This window comes from Leptonotus elevatus, chromosome 17, assembly GCF_054856555.1.
Source record: "Leptonotus elevatus isolate MCC_2025b chromosome 17, RoL_Lele_1.0, whole genome shotgun sequence".
NCBI lineage: Eukaryota > Metazoa > Chordata > Actinopteri > Syngnathiformes > Syngnathidae > Leptonotus > Leptonotus elevatus.
In genome coordinates this window covers 17,248,122-17,272,933 of record NC_141255.1, presented here as the reverse complement: position 1 = coordinate 17,272,933, position 24,812 = coordinate 17,248,122, and the positions used below count along the sequence as shown (strand labels likewise).

The window sequence follows — 24,812 nt, the reverse complement described above, 5'->3', positions numbered from 1 at the left end:
GCGTTATCTTTTAGCGTCTCGAAATGGAGCTGACTTTTAGATGTATTAGGTTCCTCTTTGGATTACTTTGAACTGGAACATCTTTTTTTTATGTAGGCAGCAATGACTCATTTGTGCACATGAGCTCTACTACATGAGACGTTTTTTGGTCCCAGTCAACCTCAGAACCTCAGATGGCAGCTGGAGCGTCTTCGCCCTGCAGTGTTGAGGCCAAGTTTCACACACGGATCCCTTTGCACCTTTTATCTGGGGCACAAAAAGCACCCAACCCCTCCAAAAATGTGTTTGGTTTCAAGTCTATCAAAGCAGATGCGACTTTATCCTCTCACTTGGGAGTTTTTTTTTACCCATGTCACACACAAAAAAATATGGAATTGTATGACCGTAGACGGTGTGCTTATTTAGATGACGCAATTCTCCGGACACATTTTGTCGTCAAGGAGCACAAAGAATCTCCACAATGCGTATCATCTGTCTGCACGTGATATTTGAAAATAAGATGCCTGCTGCTGTCTGTCGTCCACATCTTTTTATCAAGTTAGCGCCTCGTTCCTTCAAGAAAAAATAGCTTTGCGCTGAGTTTCAGCCCAGTCATAAGCCCTCAGTCATTCTCGTTGTTCCTTCGTGATGAGGCTGTCCAAGTTTGACACCTGACTATGAGGCAACAAAGTTGCGAGATTGATGACCTCTGTTTGAATCGTACCCAGAGGTCAATTAAACAGAGCAGAAGGACTGAGATGTTGTTGTTGAAATGACTATATAACGTTAAAATAAATCAAGCTCGAAATCCACCAATTACGGGTGCCATTTCAGGTACAAATACTTGTCGAACAGATATTGAAACAACTTTTCCGTATGTAACAATCACTCAAAACAAATGAGACTCCCGTTTTACTTTGCAGGTTATACAGGTCGTGTTCCATGTGTGAGAAGCAGCTTAACAGCCACTTGTGTCGCCAACCTAGTAGCTTTGTTTTAAAGGCGAGAAGTGATTGTCGCAGTGTCGAGAGCCACACTTGCTGTAATGGCTTCACAGAATGCTTTCAATAGAGACTTATGTGGTTCTAATATTCCATGACCATTTCATTATCATGGGCTTCCAGTAGGGCTTCTGAAGTTCACTTTATCATTAATACAGCTCTCCTTCCATTGTTGTTTTTTGTTAAGAACACACTGATGTCAGCTCGGTGCAACGCAAGAAGCGAGCTGTTGCGGTTTAGCTTCGAGGCGATGATCACACACGGTTCTTCCCAGTCAGCCGTACGTTATGCCCATCCATTCCTGCACACACTATTCACTCATGCCGTTTTGATCTATGAAGAAGCAAAAAGCTGCAGGGCTGATCGTCAAAATGGTCTGTTATTACCAAAGCGATGACAGACTCTCTGGGCACATACCTTCGACACTGTGTAACTGATACAGTGCTTCACTTCTACTATTTTGCCATCCTGATGCCACCATATCATAGCATACCAATATTGTTCTTTTTTTTATAGGTTGTTTAAGTCTGATCTCAAATAGAACTGCAGTGTTTAACTTATTCCTAACTACATCTCCTACTAAATTCTGATGCAATTCTGTATTTGACTAACGATGCAAACTAAAGGTCCACTATACAACGGTGGCCCAATTCTAATTATATATCGTGCTGTAGACTTATGAACAGCGGATTGAGCCACACACTTTGAGGACGCGGCCTCTGTGTATCGCCACCCTTCCACCACAGGAATGCCAAGAAACCTCCTTATAATTGAAGTGGCTATAAAACGTGCATGCATGTGCCGTCATGCTCGTGGACATTTGTGCGTGTGTCGAGCAGTTGGGTTGAGCTTCTTTTTAAAAAAAAGTCAAGCCAGTGTGAGAATTGGCCGGTGGTGATAAATATGCTCTTGCTTCTGTGCATGTTGTTCAGTCTTGAAGAGTACACGTTTTCAGTGCGTACTCTAAAGGGGGATGGTGATTTAAATAGTTTGAGATTATGTCAACCCTGTAATGAACTAACAATGGACACATCAAACCTTTTTTTTGTGTTCTTTCTTTTGGGCCTGTTTCCAGTCAAGACAAACATAGCAGCTTTTCATTTGTGTAGATTCTCAGTCATCCAGATCATGGTAATCCGCAAAAGTTAAAACAAGGCAACTGATCTCTCCTTCAAAATACGTATTCAGTCCTAAAGTCAGTTCTTTCTAGGTGTGGTTCCAGGGGAACTGCACAACTAAAAGATTAACAACTGAAGATGCTTTTTGGATTTGAGGTCTTCAACAAACAAAAAGAGTCCAGGTGCCTTGATTCAACTTTTGCGGAACCTATTCGTTTTCTTAACTTTACATTCCCCTTTGCCAATCAGTGGACCCTATTGTGTAGCCCTTTAGCCAGTTACTCCTCCTCTGTGGTAGCGGACCAGAACATTTTACAAAAGTAATGATGACAATGATCAGTTGCAATCCAGCAATGGAAATACAAAAACAACAGACCTATACACTCCTTGGTAGATGGGGTCCTGAAGTTTCCTTTAGGGGACCGTGCAGATCACCAGATGATGTAATTCCATCAGAAAAATGCATGAGCCATTCTCCATCATGGGTAGTTTATTCTTAAGCATTAAACTGTTTAGTAGACTATATTTTCCTTCATATGCAGTCAAAATGTAAAAAATACGTATCCAGTAGCTTCTTCTCTGAAGAGCAGTCAGACATGTCATGACAAACCCTTCAATATTTTTTAAAATATTCCCCTTTTCCTGATGGATGGACTTCAAATGTGGATGACTATAAATGTGTCTCTTTGGGGGTCGCCTTTGGGGCGTGTGTGTGCAAGTTTCTAAAGTCGAAAGATTTAGCGTTTCTCTGCCCTAATAAATCCCAGTTGAAAGGACGGAGCGAGGGTGAGTGTGCTGATGAAGAAAGATGATGTGACACCAATCACTCTGACAGGGGAAGACACCTGGAACCCATTGCATGCGATGATTCGTTGATGGAGGGATTCCTATTTTTTTGGGGGTCTTTTAATGTTGAGTTCTGCCGTGCCAATAAAAAGTTATGTTACACTATAGGGTGACAGTAATTACTACCTTAAGTGAAGAACAGCACGTCAACGTTTTGTCAAGCGTTTTTCGAGGTGCACTAGCAAATTAGTTTTGACAAATTCCTATCACAATGTGAAGGACAGTTTTAAAACGATCCAGACTGGACATGGCATTTAAAAATGTTATCTTTATGTGCCGGAACGGACATTAGTGTTGTGTAGTGTGGCAGTTTCAAAATGACAAACTTGAAACTGTTAGGTTCTTGAGTCAAGTATGTAATTGTAGCATATCAACTTAGTGGGGACGTTGTTTGTTCAAATTGCTGTTCCACTCCAGCCCTGTGGGTGACAGGAAACTGTGGTTGACAGACAACTGAAGAAAAACGGTTTTCAGGATATTTGTATGTATTGGTGGAGCATCATAAGCTGCCATTCCACTCCAGTCCTGTGGGTGGGAGTAATGTAGTTGACAAATCGGTTGACAAATAACTGAAGAAAATTATCATTTCCCACCACCATTATATAATTAAGCCAGAACATTTATTTATTTATTATTCTTTAGTTCATGTACAAAATATTTGCCCAGTGACAGTTTATTTTTTATTTTTTCAGGATTTTTCCTGACACACATTGGCCCTTATGTGGATGTGCAGTTTTTTTTGCGTGTCATTTTGATAAGATGCTATATTAGACTAACATCTGGTTGCTGGGAAGACAGCGGCACACCCTGTGGTGTTTTTCCCGACTCATTATCACGCCGCGTTCTCGCCAGAAGTGTCACGGAGCACAATGCTGACACTTGGGTGACCCTGACAGACAAAAACGCTGGCTGACGAGATGGCCGCTACATCTCAGATAAGAGCGTGAATAAGGGAGAAGGAGTATTGGGGATTAAAGATGAGGGAAGAAAAGAAGTGGGGGTTTCTATTTTTACCCACACATTCCCTCTTTTTTTTACACCCCTGACTTCAAAGAATCTCCCGGTGAGAGGGAATTATTCCCCTCCACTCAAGCGTGCCACAGTTTTCTCCACTTCACCTTTTCAACACCCCCATCACAACTGCACAATGCATTGGTGGTATGTCTTGTAACAGATTGGCCATGAGTTCGATTCCCGCTGTGACATCTGTGTTTGCGTGAAAACTCTTGGTTTATAAGCACGGATCCGCGATTAAATCAATGACTTTTTTCCCACTTGACCGGCTGCCCTGCTGCTAACTTGCTTAATGACTGAATGGATGACTGTCTGACTCATGGTTTGGGCTCATGTTTGTGCAATTTACCAGCTGGCTCACTCCAGCCAAACAGTTGACAACATGAGCTTAAACCATGTGGTCCAGGTCGCCTTGCAGGTCTAAAACCTTAGAATTCCCTATTGTAAACATCTCTAGTTGACTTTTTGCTTTTGGCAGTTGGTAGAATGCATACTAGTTAATTTAGCATCGGGCTGAACAATTAATCAAATTCAAATTGACAATAAAGTTAGAAAAAAAAGTCTTCTTCGCTGATTCTTCTTTTACGCTTTCCGTTAACTCCCTGTGGTTGCGCTACAGCGCCACTCCAGACTTGGCATATACATTACAGACGTTAAACGTCCTCAGCGTCTTCTTTTGGACACACACAAGTCTTGAAATGCTTCTGTGCAATACGAGATTTCTTTGAGGAACGAAGCCAGCTTTGCTTCCGTCTGGATGGGGCCTTAATACACCAACACTAATGAGACACAACTGGGGAAGGGAAGACACACACAGGTGGACGTGGTTAGACATAACAAGACAAGGGAAGAAACCAGGAACACAAGACAAAAACAACAAGAAGGCCCATAAAAAACAAAATCCCAACCCCCGAAACAAGACAATCACACGCTGCATGTAAAACATGGAGTGTGATTGAGATACAATTCCCCTGACTGGTGACTCATTGAGTGCTACACATATTACAACAGTGACATGGTGCTTTTACAAGGCAACATTGGCTGGCCTGATCTTGTTCATCACTATGAATCACTACAAAAAGAACTCCGTTGAGAAAATAAATGTTCATGTTTTTTTTTTTTTAATCATCAGTGCTACCTTCTTATAATTGTAATCGTTATAATCGTTTGTCCTGACAACCGAGATTATCCAGAAGCTTCCAAGGATGATGAATGAGGCGTTATTATGACAATTATGACTTTTTCTGCCTTTTGGAGAATTCTCTTTGGTCCTGGTCTCGCTAGGGATAAAATGTAGAATATTAGAAAAGTATGGCAATTGTCCAATGTCATAACAACTAGTTGTGTCATTAGACTTATTACAGGTGGTATGTCTATCAGTATTATTGTTATGTGTTAGTATATTTGATTTCCCCCCCAATTTTTTTATTTTTCATAAGCTATGATAAGTAATAATTTAATACAAAGTATTGACTTGTTTTGAACATATATTTGTATTGCCACTTCCCAGCTAGCAACAGTTAACATGAGATGGGGTGTAGGAAGATGGTGACCCATTCAGCAGGTGTCTGTGAGGGTGTCAGAAGGGTCAGTGTCTCTTCAGCTTTGTCCAAGCAAAACAAGTCGAGGAGTTGCTCGACTTTCTATTTAACCGCATTTAGACACAAGTCTCAGCGTTTCCCATGGCGACAACCCCCCTTCATCACGACCCTATTCCGCCTCCTTCCCAGCGCTTTGTTGGACAGAGCCAATGGCGTGCCAGTTGGTAACCAGGCACCCTATTTATCAGTAACCAGCACCAACAATAACTGTAACCAGACACCTCCTTGGAGACAAGGAGAGGAAGGAACAGAGAGCTGGAATGAAGGGTGGAGGTTGAAAACCAAAAACAAAGAAATTATTATGACGCTCAAGTTTTGCTCATGAATCAGTCACATTTTAAGCAAGGGAAGGGAAAAATCCAGCAGGCAGCTTGAGACTAGATCTGGTGTCAGTGTAATGGATCCTAGACTCCGATTGGCCCATTCATGGCTGGGTGGCTCTTAAGAGAGCAACACACTTCAACATGGGAGGAAACTTTTGATCCCGCTCATCCCACCTCCAAAGCTACTATTTGTCAGCTTATCGAACCAGATCGGGTTGTGTCTGATTAGAGCATTTGTATTGCAGCGTGAACATATTTATTTGCATGTCAGTGTGGCAATTTAGTGCGTGACAAACTGCTGATTAGGCGTCGCGGTCTTTGCATTGTTCACATGTGTTCTTGGTTATAGTTGAGCGGTCGCACTCCTCTGCAGGGTAGGAAGGAGCATTTGACTCTTCACCTTGCTGTAATTGTGATGGGAAAAAGGGCCTTTTGAATGAGCTAATAATCCTATTCAGTTGAGCACACACACACACACACACACACACACACACACACAAACACTTGCACGGTGGCTCAACACATTGAAGTTATCAAAAAAAAACTTGAAAAAAAACTTAAAGTACCATCAGTTCAAGAAATTATGTTTTTAAATGTTCACATTTTCTTCGCTAACACATTCCTAGGACAAAAAAAAAAAGAAAAGAAGAAGATGTTTAAGAAATATAATCTAATAGTAAAATGTTCTGTAAAATTATAAATACAAACTGTATTGTATAAAATATGACATGCTTTTGCTTAGTGTTTTGGATTTTTTTTTAAGCAAGGGGAAAGGGGGGACTTTTTTTTAAATTGAAATTGAAAAACAGATGAAGTTTTGTCTTGTGGTTCTCAAATACAACAGTGGTGGTGCTGAACAATAAAAAAAATTAAAATAATTGCAGTTGTTTTCCCCCTCTTCCCCCATTAATATCGCAATTGTTCAAAGGTCCTATTCCCATGTATTTAAAAATAAATAAATACAAAGAATAATTCAATCTGCATTAACAATGCTAGATTTATTAAACATAACTATGTTGGTTTTACAGGTTAATTTTTTCTTTTAAAAACAAATGATCCATGAATTATTAGGAAAGACACTTAATTTATCTTCTATCTACTATAGAGTATAACATATGTTGTCAATGAAAAATGTCTCATAAATAAAAATTACTGTATTTGTCTGGTTTAAAAAAAGGCCTATAAATCTCTTCCTGCAGGGCAGACGTTGATTTTTTTATTTTTTTTGCCGTCACATCAAGAGGCGAGAACAGAGCTAGATGACACCTGCAAGCCGCAGCCTTTGAACCTTTAATAAGAGGAAGCTAGTGGGAGTTAACGTGATTAGTCAGCACGGGGCTGAAGTGAAGTGAAGAAAGACGGCAAAGTCAATCAAGTGGATGTAGTCGTGGAGAGCGTGGTGCTCGATACTTTGCCACTGTTAGGCTTGATTTTGTGTATCACAGCGGGTGGAATGATATCTTCAAGGATTATAGTACATACTGCTCATTTGTCTCAGTTGGAACAGTGCTGCCATTCTACTAACGTTGACATTCTAACCAGGTCGGATCTGGGCCTTATTGCTCCCGAGCACTCGGCTTTTAAGTGCAGCTAACCGAGAGCGCTTGTCTAGGACTTGTGAGGGGCCATTCAGCTCGGTGGCGATATTGCGAAAACAGTGGGGTGCCGAATTCAAGCGCGCGTCAAGTGAAAGGTTAAGGGCTTGGCTGGCTACGGCATGAACCGCTTGAGACCTTGGTCCTTCAGTATGATTATTTGCTATTAATTGGGAGGTCAGAGTTACGTCACAGTTTTCATGAAATGTGTGTTGCACTTATTATTAGAGGAAGTGTGTTGTTGAGCATAAAGTAGTGATTTCCAAGCTTTTCTATGTGCCACACCCCTCATAAATGAAAAAAAAAAAAGAGTCAACTACAAAAGTAACATGTCATTTGATGATGCTTGAAACTTTCTAAACTTGTACGCACCTCTGTGGTTCGTTTGCCTAAACAAGTGGTTCCTCCGCATTTTTAAACGCCACACCCCTATGAAATGTTTGTTCTCATATAAACTACATGCAATCAAATTTGAAGATGTTTTAAAATGTATAATTGTGTGGTTCTTTAGCCAAAATAAGTGTTTCTACTTCTCAAACGTTTCTCTGTCGCACCCAGAGTAAACTTTAAACATCAATTCATAAACATGTGTGCACCTCTGTTGTTTTCTAGCCAAAACGAGCGCTCCCCAAAGTCCCTATTCAGGGTTTTTCCTGGCTCAAATTGAGGCAGAGGTGGTATCCTCCTGACTATGATGGGTGACTACCAATGCCAGGTATCGGTATTGGTGCCAATACCAGTCTTATTTTAAGGTATCGCTGTCACTCCATTTGTGTTGCTCATGACATTAGCGAGTAGGAAAAAAATGAATGGAAATGCAATGGGTGTTCTTTGTGCCCCCCCCCCCCCCCCCTAAAGAGTTGCAGGTGTTGAAGGGGAAATTGGACTGTAACAGCTGAGAGTGCAGGCATGCTGATATATGGCCACACATGCAGACATAATTCTTCCACCTTAATACGCAGACAGAGCCTCCTACTTGTTCTTTATGACCATTTTCTTTCACATTCTCACGTCTGGAGCGTTTGCCGCGCACGATGAGAAGGGATCCCCCTCCTCAGCCGCGCTCGCACGTCAGCAGACCTGTCGACAGACGGTGGCTGGGCTCCAAAATCAGAACTTTTTTGTGTGCAAGTGCAAAGTGCTCTTGGCTGTGCGCTTGTGCAAAGTGTTTACAGCTGGCCTCGCACATCTCACATCTACATTATATTCTGTCTTTCTACTAACCCGCCGTGCATTCCTGCGGTTAATGATCCTCTCTCAGTTGGCACATGATCGTGTTTAAAGTCAACAACCTGATGAAGGGCACAGTGGCTTGTTAGTTGCACCCAAGTTATCATAAGAGTCCAATATTTAGCCTTATTCGGTATTGCGATTCTAGGATCAGAGGTTTAAAAGTGCTATAAAGACGTTTGGAGGTGCTTGGATGGTACAAAGGGGGCGGGGGGGGGGGGGGGGGGGTTGGTTGTGATAGGTCGCTTGTCGTGGTTTTGGGGTACTTCTCATTCCAAAAATTGCATGGGAAGTCAGTGAGTAAACCAAATCTAATAAAAGTTATGCAAAGGAGAAAATGACTTAAAATATAAGCATCCCAACCTTAATTTCTTGGGAAGGGTACTCTTTTTGATACAACAGCTCCTCAACATACGCATTGACAGTATGCATGTTTCTGGAGTAAACCAGCTCCCCATAGTTTACAGTGAGAATTAACAAAAAATGGACCTCGGATTTGTTTTTGAAATTTTCTTTTAAATAAAACACACGACATAAAAAATACATTAGCAGCCATGTCATAAAAAACATACATAACATAAACATGAAAAAAGAAATGCGCTTGAATCTACAAAATAATATTAATAATGCATGTAAAGTCTGTGTATGGGAGAAGTGCAAAAATATCATAAAACATATTAAAAAAAACAAATTGGCTTTAGCACTAGTTACATCTTGTCTTTAATTCAAAACTTCAAAATTGAGTTTTTGTGTTTTCGGTCAAGGTGGATCAAACTCATTTCAATCAAATGGGGGGTGTACTGTATTTTTGTTGTTTAAATATTACTTTTAAACTATATGGTTTATATATATATATTATAGCTATAAGTATCTATCTTGGTAAAAAGAACACACAAAATATATCTATATTTTGGGGGTGCTATTGTTCACTTTGGGGGTGCTGAAGCACTCCCAAAAATGGGCTAGATACGCGTCTGGGTATTGCAAAATGGACTCTGTATCGGTAGATTCTCCAAATCATTTGACTTGACTCGGGCAAAAAAATGTGATCCGAACATCCTTAATGTGTAATTTATTTTTGTAGCAATTTTTTTTGTATCTCTCTCTCTCTAGCTAGCTATCTTGTTCACTTCTAATCAAAAATAATGTTGCAGTATGTTAAAATGTAATATAACCTGTATTTCTCCCACAATGGGGAAATGTGGATTGAAGAGATTAATTCAGTCAAGTGTAACTAGCAAAACATTGACAAGTGCCGTTGTCTCTATGTTCTGCTGATAACTGTAGATGGTACCCCAAATTTACTGCTATTGTGCCATTAATATTTAAGTTAGATTTTTTTTTATTTTTAAACAAGGTATCTCGTTAAAACAATGTTTTAATCCCCGCTTCCAACCAACAATTCAAAAGATTAATTTAGTCAAGTGTAACTAGTGAAGCAATTAGCAAAGTGTTTTTGTCTGTGTTATTATCATGATGTTTTCATCAGTAGCGGTCGTCTAACATGTCTGCGCGTACCTCCCTTCCTGATTGGTCACATTTATCCTATAGGGACCTTTACTGCCTGTGATTGGCTGCAAGCAGCTCTGGCTGAAGTTTGTTTTGATTTAAATGTTTCCATTGGAAGCGAGGGGAGAAAGTCGCCGGCAGCTTTGAGGCATTTAAAACACCTGAAACAGGAAGTTCCTGTTGCTTAGTTGCTGTAAAACGTTGAACTGCTGTAAAAGAGTTGGTGTGGAGCATTTTTTTATTTTCTTCCTTCCTTAATGCATTGACGTTAAAGGTTCCTGCTTTTACCTCTCGTGGATTTAACATTTTTGGCTCTCATTTACCATTGTCTTTCAGGGTGATAAATCTCAATAGTAATCATACTCTGTGTGTGTGTGTGTGTGTGTGTGTGTGTGTGTGTGTGTGTGTGTGTGCGTGCGTGCGTGCGTGCGTGCGTGCGTGCGTGCGTGCGCGCGCGCAAATAGAGTATGCACAAATACATGACACTGTGTGTAGAAAAAGTGTGTCTCATTGGTGGGCTATAAACTGTGACGATTTTTTTTGTGTAACATTGCAAAAAAATAAAATAAAATAACTTAAATTTTAAATCCAATTAAAAGTAAAAGTAAGCTCATGAGTCTTCTTCGCCTGAAGACTTCCATACATTTCCCCGCCACTCTTATGAGGCGCTCCCCCTAGCGGCCTGCCAAGTAATTGCTTAAAAATTTATGAACAATGGAGCCCTTATAGTGGCTGTATATTAACTACAATCGTATCGATAATCTATCGGGAGACAAAGTATCACGATTTATCGCGGCATCGTTATATCGTCCCACTCCTAGTTATGTGTGTGTTGTAACTCATTTTGGACATGGCGGTTGTATTTTTTCTGGTGGGACTTGGTGTGAACAGTTAAAGAACTCTATGGAATGTCACAGATTTTCACCTGTAGTGCTAGTGGGCGTGTGTGGAACATACTGTATGCCCCGTGTTGACCGGGGGTTCGCTATTAAAATTTATGTGTGTCAAAGACAGTCAAACATGCGGGGAATGCGTTATGTATAGAAATTGTATGAGTGCACATGCCGAGTATGTGTGTACTTGTCACTCACAGCCAGCTGCTGCAGAAGTGTGTGTCCACATGTCAGCGTGTGTGTGTGTGTTTGCCTGTGTGTGGCCATGAACTGCATCATCTAGAGAGAGGTTTCTAATTGTGTATGTTGGCTCCCCTCTTTATTTTTGAATGATTAGTCAACAGGTTTTTCCATCTCGTCTGCAAGCGACACACCCGTCGGTTCCACGGTTCAGCCCATCCTTTCTGCATGTGTGTGTTATGCCGTGTTAGCAGCTGGTTGGCTCTATAAATAGCACAGGTGGCCCCCCGGAATGAGAGAAGAACCATCTACTTAACACATAACAATTAACTGTCTTGCTGCTTTTTTTGTTTAGTCACCTGATTGAGAACAAATAGAGGGTTATTTTGTATGTGTGTATTAAGAAATATATAATATTCAGGCTATCTGGTCAATGGGTTAAATTTCCCAAAACAAAAACAAGACAAAACACAATTTTGGGCTGTTTTTGCATTATTATTGTCATTTTCAATCCATTGTGCTCTTTTCATTTCACTATCCTGCAAAGTGTAACACGGCAGGAGTGTTGAAAGCTGTCCCCATATTGCCACTCTGTAAAAAAATAAATAAACAAATAAACATAACAAAAACTAAAAATTTCAAGGCAACAACTTTGATACAATTTTAAGTTGATTATTTAAAGTGTTTAAACAGTTGCAACACAGAATTAAGATTTTAAAGGACAGTTGCCCCTTACATTTGAGCACCACCTTGTAAATGTCAGTAACACCTTACATTTATGAGTAAAAACAAACAAGCAAATTGTTGACTAACATTGTTACCCTAAATAAATTATATTTTAATGTTTTTCCAATTTAACCAAAATATACAAGTTTTATTTTCTTTCCAGCTTGACTTGTGTAAGAGTGATGAGGCAACTGTGAGCAAAGCCCACCGCGACTCCCCCCAGCCCCCCCCCCCAGCCCCCCGCGCAGGACATAGCGCCACCTGCTGCTCCGGCATGCGCTCGACAACTTCCAAATACGTTTCCGTGTTGACAGAATTTTTTCCCTCATCAACAGAGGTTTAATCCAGAGTAAAAAACAGCTTTTCAAAAACGTCGTCATACTGTGGACATAACCTCAGCCTCATCAGTATGATCCATTTCATGCCGCCTTAGCCACCTGTTGTCAGTTTTATGTCACCAAGGCCTTGTGCAGCCTGTAACCTTTTGCTAACCCTCCATAGGCACCACAACATTATAGTCAGTAATTGGTATGCAAGGGATCAAATTACAGTACATAGCTATTACATAGTAAGCTGATTTTGAACCTATTGTTCCATCGAGAAAACAGTCGTGGACAACACAAATGGTGTGTGTAACTTGATAGTTGTCAGGAAATACACACACACCTGGACATGAATGACACCGGTGTAGTTTTGTGCTGGTTGTTTTGTGTATTATTGTGAATCCTTGTACAGTATATCTCAATTCAATTACTTGTCAGTTTGGAAATATTGGATTGTGTTTTCAGCCAATCGGATTGCTTCAGTGCTATCACAGAGGTTTCTATTGGTAGTTATCCTCCGACATCTAATCTGTGGATGGTTGGTGTCATGAGCGTCCTCATGCTGCGAAACAACTAAAGTCGCCTGACATTTTGTTGACGAAAAAGCAAACAATTCAGGGATCCATTTTGCCGAGCTTCAAGTATCTTCACTTTTTCTTTCCAGATGGTCTCCACACCACCTCGGCGCTCTGCACGCTCCGCGTCACTATCATCACTGACGACATGCTGACCAACAGCATCACGGTACGCCTGGAGAACATGTCCCAGGAGCGCTTCCTGTCGCGCCTGCTCGGCCTCTTCGTGGACGGCGTGGCAGCGGTGCTCTCCACCAGGCGCGACGCCGTCTTTGTGTTCAACATCCAGAACGACACGGACGTGCAAGGCTCCATCCTCAATGTCACTTTCTCGGCCATGCAGCCCGGAGGAGGGCCCGGCAAGGGGACCTTCTTTCCTTCAGAAGATCTGCAGGAGCAGATCTACCTGAACAGGACTCTGCTCAGGCTCATATCATCTCAGGAGGTAATGCACGTATGGATGATTGGACACAAATGCAAACCTGCTGCTCGGTCCAAAAAAGAGAGGGCCAATGCTTGGTTATTTATACCTAGTGCATTGGTTACCAGGTTGTCAGTATAGTTGTGCTTCAAAATAATTTTATTTATATTAGTGTTGTTTAATGATGCACCGAATCCAAGGATAATTTTCGGCCGAAAATGGCAAAAATATGCATTTTCGGCATTCGGACAAAATTAAATTAAAGCCGAAAGAATATGGCCGAAAGAGGATGGTGTGGTGACGCAAGCAAAACAAAAAAAATGCTCCCAAGGAAGCGTCTGTTTGAATTAAACACCAAACGCGGGGAGTGAGTGTCCGCCTTGCCGCACGCTGGCGTTTGTGAGTACCGGGCTATTGGCAGTTTCATTGTGCACACCGGAGAAAGAGAGGGTCGCTTGGTAAATTATGTCAAAAAAGAGAGCGCTGCCGAGTACTGCACTACAGGTGAGCCACTCTTTCTCCTGCAGCGCCTTCCTTTTTTTCTTTGATGAAAGCCCCTCGAGCACTTCCACTTTTTCACTTGCATTCTGGTGGCCGTGCTAAATACTTTAGCTAATGTTAGCACTATTGCTATCAACAGTTTTAAACATGTTAACACTTACCACTATCTCCGGGTGGCGACAGACCTGTACAGGACGCCGTGTGTGACTTTGCAGTCCGGTCCCAAAGCCGATTGGCTGGTGTGAAGAAATTGTTTTATTTTTATACGTTGGTGAATGTGTGAATGTGCCGATTTTAAAATGCAAAAATGTTTCGGAGGTTGAACAATTCGGACTTTGAACACTTCACAGGAACGAATTGTGTTCGAGGTACCACTGTACTAACATTTACTAAGAAGAAGAAGTACTTTTACAGACAACTGAATTGTTACTAGGCAGAATTCGTAGAACATCATCATTGCTGCCACAAAAGCCAATAAGAAAATTGTGTTAGCCACAACAGACATTCAGAAGCAAACCAAAGAAAATAAAAGTAATTTACCAAAATAATTAAAAGCACATACATTGACAGAACATTTTAAACCGAAGTGAATAAATACAGGTAGGTTTATAAATTACTAAAAGCCCATACTATGAAAATGATTTAAAAATGTTTTAAAAGACCTCAATCAAAATGTATGGGGAAAAAAAGCAAGGTTTTTCGAAACATTTACACTCAAGGCTGGCATCTTATTCCATTTGCGTGCAGTACAATGCCGCTTAACCATGTTTCCTTTGAACTCTATCTATAAAATCCACTCCTTGATATTGGATGGCTGAATTTTGCCCTTCATGCATTAGTCAATGAAAGAAAATCAGCATCAAAGTGTACTTGCTCTGTATAGTGAAGTACGGAGCCCCTAAGGTGACATGGTAGGGAAAAAAATAAGATTTGCGTACCCTCGTAAACATTGCGTTCTCTTGCAAAATTGCGATCCTTCGCAAAAACGTTTGTGTTCGCTCGCAAAAAATGTGAGATAACGCAAAGGTTTTTGCGAGTGGACGCCTTTCTTTAAAATTAATTAATTTTTACAGGTTTATGTACTTCCGGGTCAGTTTGAATACTGTAGTCTCGAACGCTCGGGTGAGAGGCGGCGGCACAATAGCATAGATATCTACGGCAGTACCTTTTTGAAATAAAATTCAATTAAGCTTTCCCACTGCTGTAGACGCTCCATCCTCGTCGCTTTTGGTCACACCAAAGTCGACCCGGAAGTACATCAACTCGTTCAAAAAAATAAATAAACGCCCCCCCTTCGCAAAAAAAACAACACTTTTGCGTTATCTCGCAATCATTGCAAGGGAACGCAAATTATTTTTTCCCCCCTAACATGTCACGTTAGGGCAGAGGTGTAGAGGGCAGGTTTTGGATGTTTCTCTTCTCCAACACAGCTGAAGCTCATCAGCAAGCTCTGCATAAGCCTGATTGGAACAGGTGCGTTGGAGCAGGGACCAGGACCGAGCTTGGACACCCATGAAGCCCAGCATTCACATTTTTGAAACTATATTTCCAAATTCCTTCTTTTTTTTGTAGGTTTTGCCATTTGACGACAACATTTGCCTGCGCGAGCCCTGCGAGAACTACATGAAGTGCGTTTCCGTGCTGAAGTTCGACAGCTCGCCCCCCTTCATCGCATCCAGCACGGTTCTGTTCCGGCCCATCCACCCCATCAATGGGCTGCGTTGCCGCTGCCCCGTCGGCTTCACGGGCGACTATTGCGAGACGGAGATCGACCTTTGCTACTCTGGACCGTGCAAGAACAACGGTCGCTGTCGCAGCCGAGAGGGCGGCTACACCTGCGAGTGCCTGGAAGACTTCACCGGTGAGAGACTATTTTCTGGAATATTTGCTCTTGTTCACCTGATACCCGACAGTCTCTTCTCCTGTGTCTCTCTCTAATAGGTCCGAGCGAGACAGGCTTCATCGCCCTGTCCTCCCTTCTCTTCCTCCAACTTATCTGATCTCATTATCCCATTATACCTGTCTCGGTCACTCACTGACCCGCTCTCGCCCCCCCTTATTCCCCCAAGCATGTTTTACGTACCAAAAATCGAGTGCCGGCTCCCTTTTGGAGGTCACAGTTGAACACTTGGACTCATCGCTGTCCCATAATTGGGCTGATGACAGTGTTCTCCTTGGGTTTCCGCATTACAGGGAAACAGATCCTTATAATTCACTCCACGGAAAATGGGATTATGCCGCAGAGAGAAGGGCCATTACCTGGTTCCAGGCTCTTGTGGAGACGGTCGGGGTCCCGATCATGTCTGGACAGTTGCTCATGATTAGTGGAATTTCTATGACTAAAACCAAAAACTTGGACTTTGAGAAGATTCATTGTCATTTGCATCTACAACAATAATACATTTAACTTTAGATCATGGCCCCTATAGTGCCACAAAATCACAATTCGAGTACTTTTAAAAATGTGTAGCTCTATTTTCTGTGCAGAATTGCAGAAGCTAAAGCCTCTAATCACGCAACGAAAGTAAAAAAGATACTTTAATGGATATGTACATTTGTCGTTTGAATTCCACCTCAAAGTGGTACTTGGATGGGCTTAAGTGGTCATCTTAATATCTCAATATCCTTGGATTTACCTGAGGAATTTTCAAGGTCTCTTCCTGTAAATCGTCTTCATCCCTTTAGATAAGGCCAAACATGCCATTACCTACTTTGGGCTTTGTAGTTAAGACGGAGTTTTGGGGCCCTCTGTTCAACCAAAGCTTCAGAGGGCATGTCGAGGATATAAAGGGACAAAATGGACTCTGGACTCTAATTCCTTCTTCTCTCTCCATAGGCGAACACTGTGAGGTGAACGCCTCATCGGATAGCTGCGTGCCAGGTGTGTGCAAGAACGGCGGCGAATGTGTGAACAGGCTCGCCGGAGGTTTCATGTGCAAGTGTCTACCGGGCGAGTACGAGAAGCCTTTCTGCGAGATGACCACGCGCAGCTTCCCCGGACAGTCCTTCGTCACCTTCAGGGGTCTGCGGCAAAGGTTCCACTTTACCGTCTCTCTCATGTGAGTTGCTCCTCCTTTTGTTCATTCCCTTGCAGTCCTTTTCATAATAGAACATTCTTGCTTGTTTTACTTCCTGTACAATGGTAGGAAAGCTAAAGCAAATATGATGGGAGTCAATCAGTCGTATGATGGAGAGAAAAAAGTTTGCGCTGCCCTCAAAACAGGAAAGTCTTTGTGATGAGTTTCCCTTATCAGAGTCTGGCTACAGCCCTGCCGACTTCCTGGCTCGCTGGCATCTGCCGGCTGACTCCTCTGCCCTCACCTTGCATTCCCAAACAGCTCGCACATGAACTTTGCTCACTTGTGGGCCAGGTTTGCCGCTTTGCTACTGCACGGGCCCATATCATCTAATGAAGGTGGGAGTGGGGGGGGACCCGCTTTCCTGTCCAAAGCCCATACGCTACACATTTCCTGCTTTCTCTTACTTAATCACTTGATGTGATTGCTTATGTTTTTTTTTTGTTTTGTTTTTGTTTTACATTTTACTGACTCTAATAATTTAACTCACCACTTAGAATGAGCTTTTCTGGTTTCCAAGACAATGGGGAAAAAAGGATAGAAAAAGTGGTCTGTTTTGTGCTTTTTACCTTACCAGGTTTGCGACAAGAGAACGAAACGCCCTGCTCCTCTACAATGGCCGATTCAATGAGAAACACGACTTCATCGCTTTGGAAATCATCGACGAGCAGATTCAACTCACCTTCTCTGGAGGTTTGGCTAATTTCCTCAAGTTCCCGAATTCACCTCCAGACCTGACGTTCATCCTGATGTAGTTGCGCTTGTGTGTGCAGACGCAATTGACAGTTTCCTCCTAATGTTATCTTAAAGTGCCCAACTCCGTGTCAAATAAACACCCGCACACTTGTGCACATTCTCATGTGCTGATAACTGCTGATCCTCAGATCAAAAGCGTATCGGGGTTGTTTTCCGACTCACTAATTTTTCCCATGGTCCTGTACAAGGGTCGTGAGGTTGCACAGAGGTGGAGGGGATACAGTTCAATACGATTACTTGAATCCTGTTTTGGGAGTACTGCCAAATCTGAAGTATGACTGTAAAGTTGAGTGCACTCATTTTGAAATTAAAGGCGGATTACGAGCTAATGAGAGGTGGAAGAGGAAAATATTTGATTGTTATTGTGTTAACTTTGCACTTGATGAATACTGTACATGGGTGCATGATAAAACCTCCGCCAGGGAGATTTTGTCAGCTCATGTGTGTAAAAAAATATATATAGAAAATAGTTTTGTGATTAAAATGATTCATTCAAACAATTCTACATTATTCTATTTAACATCCCATTTTGAAAAATAATCCCCAAGTGCCATTTAAAATGTATGCTGTAATTAACAATGCTTGTTTTGTGTCTTATTACATTTTAGTTCCCTTAGTTCGGGATTAAACCTTGCCGCCTACATTAGCCATTAAAATGCCATCTTGTAGACATTTAATTATTGATTTTGCTGTTGACAAATGTTTAGGAAGGCTTTCTAAAGCAACACCCATACACAACACTCTTGTCAGTGTTGTGGATTCTTGCTCGGGGCCGGCCGCTCCTGCCTTTGACAAACAAAGTCATTTATCAGTAAAGCCGGAGTCTTTGCGGCCGGCGGTATGCTCAGGTCGAGACACTGACAGCGCAGATGAATACCGCCTTTCCCAAATGGTGATTTATGATCACGGCGTGGTCGTGATGGGCGGGTTTGCGTCAAGTTATGATGCAACTTGTTTTTGACACTTTTTAAAATCGAAAACATTGATTTGTTTGCTTCATCTTCTATCTTCTACTAAGTTTTGTCCTTCCTCCAGGTGAGACCAAGACCACCGTGTCCCCCTTTGTCCCAGGCGGTGTCAGTGATGGCCAGTGGCATTCTGTGCAGCTCCACTACTACAACAAGGTAAGGAGCTGCCAGTATAGTCTTAGGAGGTTATTTCAAATTAGTTCCCACGGGTGATCCTCTTGCCTTTTTTTAAATTTTAATTGTTTTTAATCAAGCACCATCTCCAGTGATTATATCCAAATGTGTCTCATGTATCCACTTTGAGGAGAGAAATATAATCTATCAGAGGAGCTTCTCCTTCAAGTCACATGTCAGGTTTTATTTTCCCAACAAACTTCCAGAGCCCGCAGCTATTGTTCTAATCGGTTTTAAAGCAGGCTGGGAATGAGATAACCCTTCGAACCTCTGAAAATGAGAGGTAACTCGGAGTTCAATGTACACTGCCCACAATAACTGATGTGATGGGCTTAGGCGTGTCATTTCAGGATGAACCTACAATGCACTATAACCTTGAAAGTTTAACTTTATTTACCTTGTCAGTAGGTTTTGAACCTCATTGCTGTTCTCTAACAAGAAGCTGAAAGACAAAATTCCAATTAAATTTTGATTCCATGAACATTCTCCACTTCTTTGCCTTTCTGTAACTTGTCCAGTCTCTCTGTATCTCAAAGCCATAACATTACCATGCACAATGTAATAAGACCCAATGCAAATAGTGACTTTTCTGGCTATCGTTGTAAAGACTTTATAGTCTTTTTGCTGTAACTCTACAGTATTGTATTGCATTGCATTGTATGTGTACCTAATCAAGTGAATATGTATTGAAATTTAAAATACAGTTAATGTGCAACTTGCATAAGAAATTACACAGTATTTATGTGAACTCTATATTGGTTTGCAGCAATTGATTTTAATCTTTAACTGCATAAAAATCTAAACATATTAGTAAAAATAATGTCATTTCGACTATAAATGCATTAAAAAAGTTTGAAGAGAATTGGGGAAAAAAAAGAAAGAAAGTCAGACGTCACAGGTATTGTGTGAAAAGGGGCGACGTGTTGACCAGTGAAGGCAGGATAGCAAGGTAATATTTGCTTTGTTTTGAATTCTGCGTGAAAGCCAGCATGTGGACGGGTTTTGCGCTGACATGGCTGCTTTAGAGTGCCTGATTGTCACAGAGGGGAATATATTCCAGCCACTGGAGGCTCTAAGTGGATGTCCTGTATTTTTGTGGCTCAAATATGTTAAAAGATTTTTTGTATATGTGATGGCCAGTTGACAGTAAGTGGGGCGTGGTTACAGCACATTTAAAGACATGTTTTTTTTTTCATTTCACAGGCAAAGCTCAAATTTGAGGTTCCATGCTCATAACCAACAAACTGTACAAGCCATATAAAAAAGTGTTTTTCCTACATTATACTTTTATTTAGAATTTTTGTCCACTTTTTTTGACCATGGTTTCACATTTCACAGGTGCTTTGTCTCAAGTAGGAACACAGGTTTTCTTTCACTGGTCTTGACAGGTCAGCATTCATCACACGTGACGAATGGCTGGCGAACATGACGGTCCGTGTTAGCCGCAGGGTCACTTTTGTGCTCATTGTCAGGATTTCTGGAATGACACAAATAGGCACTCTATCGCATATGTTTACAGGCCTGGAAACAACACCACCATCCTGTGCGTGATTCGTTTTATTTTGCGCTCTTTGGCTCCTCATCTTCCTTGCTTTGTTTTTGCTCCTCTTTTTGTTTGCACACACATCATCATAAGTATATAATCACACAAACCACTGGGTGGATCCACAACAATATCACACAGGGATTTACAAAGCGGCTGACACATACCGTTAGCATTAGCCAGGGATTGACAATCAATTGATACGCAGCCAACATTTTCTTCACATGTTGAATGATCAGAAGCAATCTGTAATTGAAACCCCCGCATTACTTCCTGGAGGGGTTTGTGTAAGCGTATACAGCAAAATGCTCACAATAGACATGTTGATGAATGGATATGCATATTTTTATATTATCTTGCCTAGCCCTAAAGGTGACTGTTAAAGAGATGATGCAATGCAGAAGAGATGCATGTCAGCCAAGTTTACCCCCACGCAGATAACGTTGACTTTGATCAGATGTTATCCTGCTGGGAGCTTTTAGGGCTTCTAAATGGACATAAATTGAGATTGATGCATCTTAAAATACAAACTCGAGCTACCTGCTAAACAAACTAATAAGTTGCTAATAAGTTACATTCAAATGTGTATTTTAATGACAAACAACAGGAAGAAAGCAGTCCATATGCTTGAATGTGTATTTCATCTCCGGTTTAGATTGGACACACGGTATGTAGAAACACATGTACACTCACACACTATCATGATTATGGAAATCTCAAGTATGAATAGATGGTTGTTATTCTCACGCGAGCCCACTCATGTGTTAACGACCCCTATAAGGGCACACAATGTTCGAACGCACGCACAGAAGGTGATTTAGTGGGTCAGATGATGATGAGACGGTTAAAGATTGCACAGGGGGTCCGCAGACAACACACACACACGCACGGCGCCCCCCACCACCCCCTTCTCTTTTTATTAGAGCTGCTCTTCAGAAGACCCGGGGTGCCTTGGCTCAAAAACAATAGGTCAAAGGTTTAGGGGAGGAGGGGTTGCCGTGGAAACAGACGAGGATTTTGCCATTGTTGTCACCGTGCGAGGCCGTTGGCGAGCCGGAGTGTCCAAAGCTTAACACAACGTTTGAGAAGACGTAGCTCGAGGCATTCTTTGCAGTAAAGGTCAGACTTGCACCCAAAATCCTTCCTTTCTAGTTGAAAGTAACTTCCTTTAACCTCCAAGTTCCCTAATTTGACGAGGTCTTCTCTTTACAATGATGTACTCCTCGGAGTAATCAATAATCAATTCAGAACGATTATTTATCGAGTCACTATATGCATTCTTCGCTGTGTTTTTTTCCGCCACTGTGAGCAGTTACATACGCAGTGATACAATATCAACAACATTCCCAGACAGGCTGAGCACTGAGCAGAGTCTTATCACCAAAGAAGTTTCTGCTTCTGCTGTTCGCCGGCCTCTCGCTCTCACTTGCGTGTCGCTTCAGGCAGACATTTCATCATCCAAAGCAAAATGTACATGTGAAGTGACTTCACAGTATAGCGCAAAAATACTTAAGCTATAGCTGTATACGATTGGCATGTGCTTTATTGGAAATGAGGATGGCCTTCTCTTACTGTGCTGGAAACTTGTGAAAATGCTTGTGTTGCTTTCTTGTCGTTAAGATACAATTTCACAGTGGATAAACAGGGTGGCGGACATTTACACATAATTGCATTTATGAAATATGTTATAAAACAGGTTTAAGGTTTCCAATTTCCAATTCTGGTTTTAAGGCCAGTATAAGGGTTTCAAGTCCACATGTGACTTTTTGTGTTTTGACCTGGTACATAACCCTTAAAGAGTTGGGGCCCTTCCTTTAGTAATTCATTCTTCCTTATCCTTAGTCATTTCTTTCTTCATTGTTCCTTGCTTTGACCACCCTCCTTGTATCATTCCTTCCTGCTTCCTTTATCTCCTCCCATCCATTTGTTGTCCTTATTTTTTTCCTTCCTTCTGAGTTTCCTCCTTCCCCCTTCTTTCCTACTCACTGTCCTTCCTTCTTGCTTTCAAACATCCTTCCTTCCTACCCTCCTCCCTCCATCCTTTTGCCCATCCTTGCTTTGTTTCCTTCTTCATTCCATTCTTCCTTTCATACTGTATGTATGTCCTTCCTTCCTTCCTTCCTTCCTTCCTTTCTCCCTTTCTCCCTTTCTCCCTTCCTCCCTCCTTCCCTCCCTTCCTTCCTTCCTTCCTCCCTCCCTCCATCAACTTTCACCCTATGCTTGTTTCCTACTTTTCCTTCCTTTCATTGTTGCATCCATCCACCCTTTTTCCCCTCCTTTCAACCTTCTGTCCTTTCATCCTTCCTTCTTCATGATCCATCAATTTTGCTTCTTTTCTACTTGCTTCGTGTCTTCCTTCCATCTTCCTAACTGCTTCCTTGTCACTTTTCTAAAACAGTAAACGATTTTAAAAAGTACTTTTGGCCCAATTTGCACTGAAGTCAGGTCACTAATAGAAGCCTCATGTTGCTTTGCTTTGTGCGATTTGTGGCTTTTGAGCCTGGTGAAAGGCTAGATGATGGTAAACATGTCAGCCTTTGTGTGTTTGTGCTGTTTTGTTACCTTGTACTTTGGTTTTAAGGAGATATTTGGCCTCTCTGTAGCTGACAGCAGTGTTCTCTGATGAACGTTTGTGTATAAACATACTGTGTTGATAGTTGAGCATGTAATAAACACAAAGTGGTGCAGTGTTGTAACATTGAAGAGTTGGCTTGGTAACAGCGATGACCACAAGGACAAGAATATCCCTTATTTGGTGGTTTGAGTGCATCCCAGTGACACGCTCCCACTTTCAAAGTTGCACAAAAAAGATAAATACAAGATGTGTGTATGTTAGGAGGAGAGATGATGACATCATGCAGGAAAGAAATTGTGTTCAGGGGCTTCTAAGAGCTAGCTGCCTTATGTAGTTGTTTTTGTGCATGTTTTTTTAAAGGCCGGCGAGTCATTTGAGATAAATGACACACAGGTCCATCTAATGTGGTGTCTCTCTCTTGCCCCAGGACGGGGGCAGTCTGGTGGACTCCAGCGGGCTTCTGCGGCTCCCGCTCTATATCGCCTGGCTGGAGCTCGCGCAGAAGGAGGTAACCATTGACCTCTTGCCTATAGTCCCCACTGGTGCCGTTTCCCCTCCTGGTGACTCGCTTGTCCGAGAGGATGTCATAGTTGCTGTCGTTTTCTGGTTTGGAAGTTGTTTGTGGACTTTTCGTTTTAACGCTACTTCTCTCTTATGTTGATATTTCACCTTGTAGTGACGCTTATCCATTTTATAGCCATTCCACTATTTCAAATCTCTGACATGAGCACTTTCAAGGCCACTTTTATGGCAGTCAAATATAAACAGTGATTGCCAGATTGGGAATATCCTTACTATTATCTAGATAAAGACAATAAAAGTTGTCGTCTCTTGCCAAACTAATTTACAAATGCAGTTTAATAAGTTGGAAGTTCATTCTCCGAAGCTTCCTAATATTAGTGGCTAGCTAATATAAGTGTATTAAGAAACACATTTTCCTTGACATGTTCTAATAGGTAATGTTTTCATGTCGCAGTGTAAATGATATCTGACTCTTTTTCTTTTTTTTTTAAGTAACAGGCCATGGAACTTAGTTTCTTAACATTAAAAAAATAACATTTTAAGGTTAGATATCTGTACTATTTTTAAATACTAACCATATCCTAAAAAGAGCATTTCATAAGTTTTGTGGTGCTTCCTTGGAAATGAGCTAATTGTAGCTTTTAGCTCAGCATATTTGTATTATAGCTGTATTTTGATATTTATATTTGTAAAGTTTTACTCTCAATTGGAATATAATAATTTACAAAATACAGACAAACAAATGATCTTATCATGTGGATAAGATCATTAGTTACTTATACTTGCTGACGGTACAAATCAAACCAGAATTTTGCCTATGTCACTGCACGCACAGTTTGTGAAATCACACCAAGACTTTTATCCAGCCGGTCTATAGAGGATCCAGTTACCTTTACCTTCGCTTTGCACCGTCCGAACATTTCTTTTGCTACTTTGAAAGCTTCCAGCCGACAATGGCCGGCGTCCATCTGTTATGCTAACGGGTAGAAGCGCGCGCAGCTGATGGCTACGGCGGTAACCTATAGGCTTGAACGTAGGACATTGTAGCCCTTTGTGTGTGTGAATAATTCACGCTTCTAGCTTTACACAGCCACGGGGCAGGTGAGGTAATGCGGACATGACTCTGTTGCTGAAGGTCTGACACGCTAACCTGTGTGGGAAAGCGCTAAAAAAGATCATCATGCGCACCTGGGAGACAAGACGATTTGGCTCAGGAAAACACTATACCAATTATTGTCCGTTTATCTGGAAAATGAACACTTTTAGTAGTGAATTGTCTGTAATTGTGTCATTATGCTCTATAATAGTATACATTGCAATTAAATATATAAATGTAATGTCATTTTCCAAGTGCAATCTCAA

At 41.5% G+C, this 24,812-nt stretch overlaps 1 protein-coding gene across 10 annotated transcripts in view; it reads left to right on the top strand.

The window, feature by feature from the left end:
• Nucleotides 1–24,812, top strand: part of celsr1a (cadherin EGF LAG seven-pass G-type receptor 1a) — a 59,449-nt gene that overhangs the window by 9,115 nt on the left and 25,522 nt on the right. For 7 of the 10 annotated variants that reach the window (XM_086059188.1, XM_086059190.1, XM_086059191.1 and 4 more), the window contains exons 2-7: nucleotides 13,003–13,358; nucleotides 15,408–15,696; nucleotides 16,672–16,894; nucleotides 17,490–17,605; nucleotides 18,704–18,792; nucleotides 23,356–23,436. In XM_086059188.1, the coding sequence (XP_085915314.1) occupies nucleotides 13,003–13,358; nucleotides 15,408–15,696; nucleotides 16,672–16,894; nucleotides 17,490–17,605; nucleotides 18,704–18,792; nucleotides 23,356–23,436 (1,154 nt within the window). The remainder of the gene's footprint in view (nucleotides 1–13,002; nucleotides 13,359–15,407; nucleotides 15,697–16,671; nucleotides 16,895–17,489; nucleotides 17,606–18,703; nucleotides 18,793–23,355; nucleotides 23,437–24,812) is intronic. The other 3 variants (XM_086059193.1, XM_086059192.1, XM_086059194.1) reach the window with 1 other exon arrangement.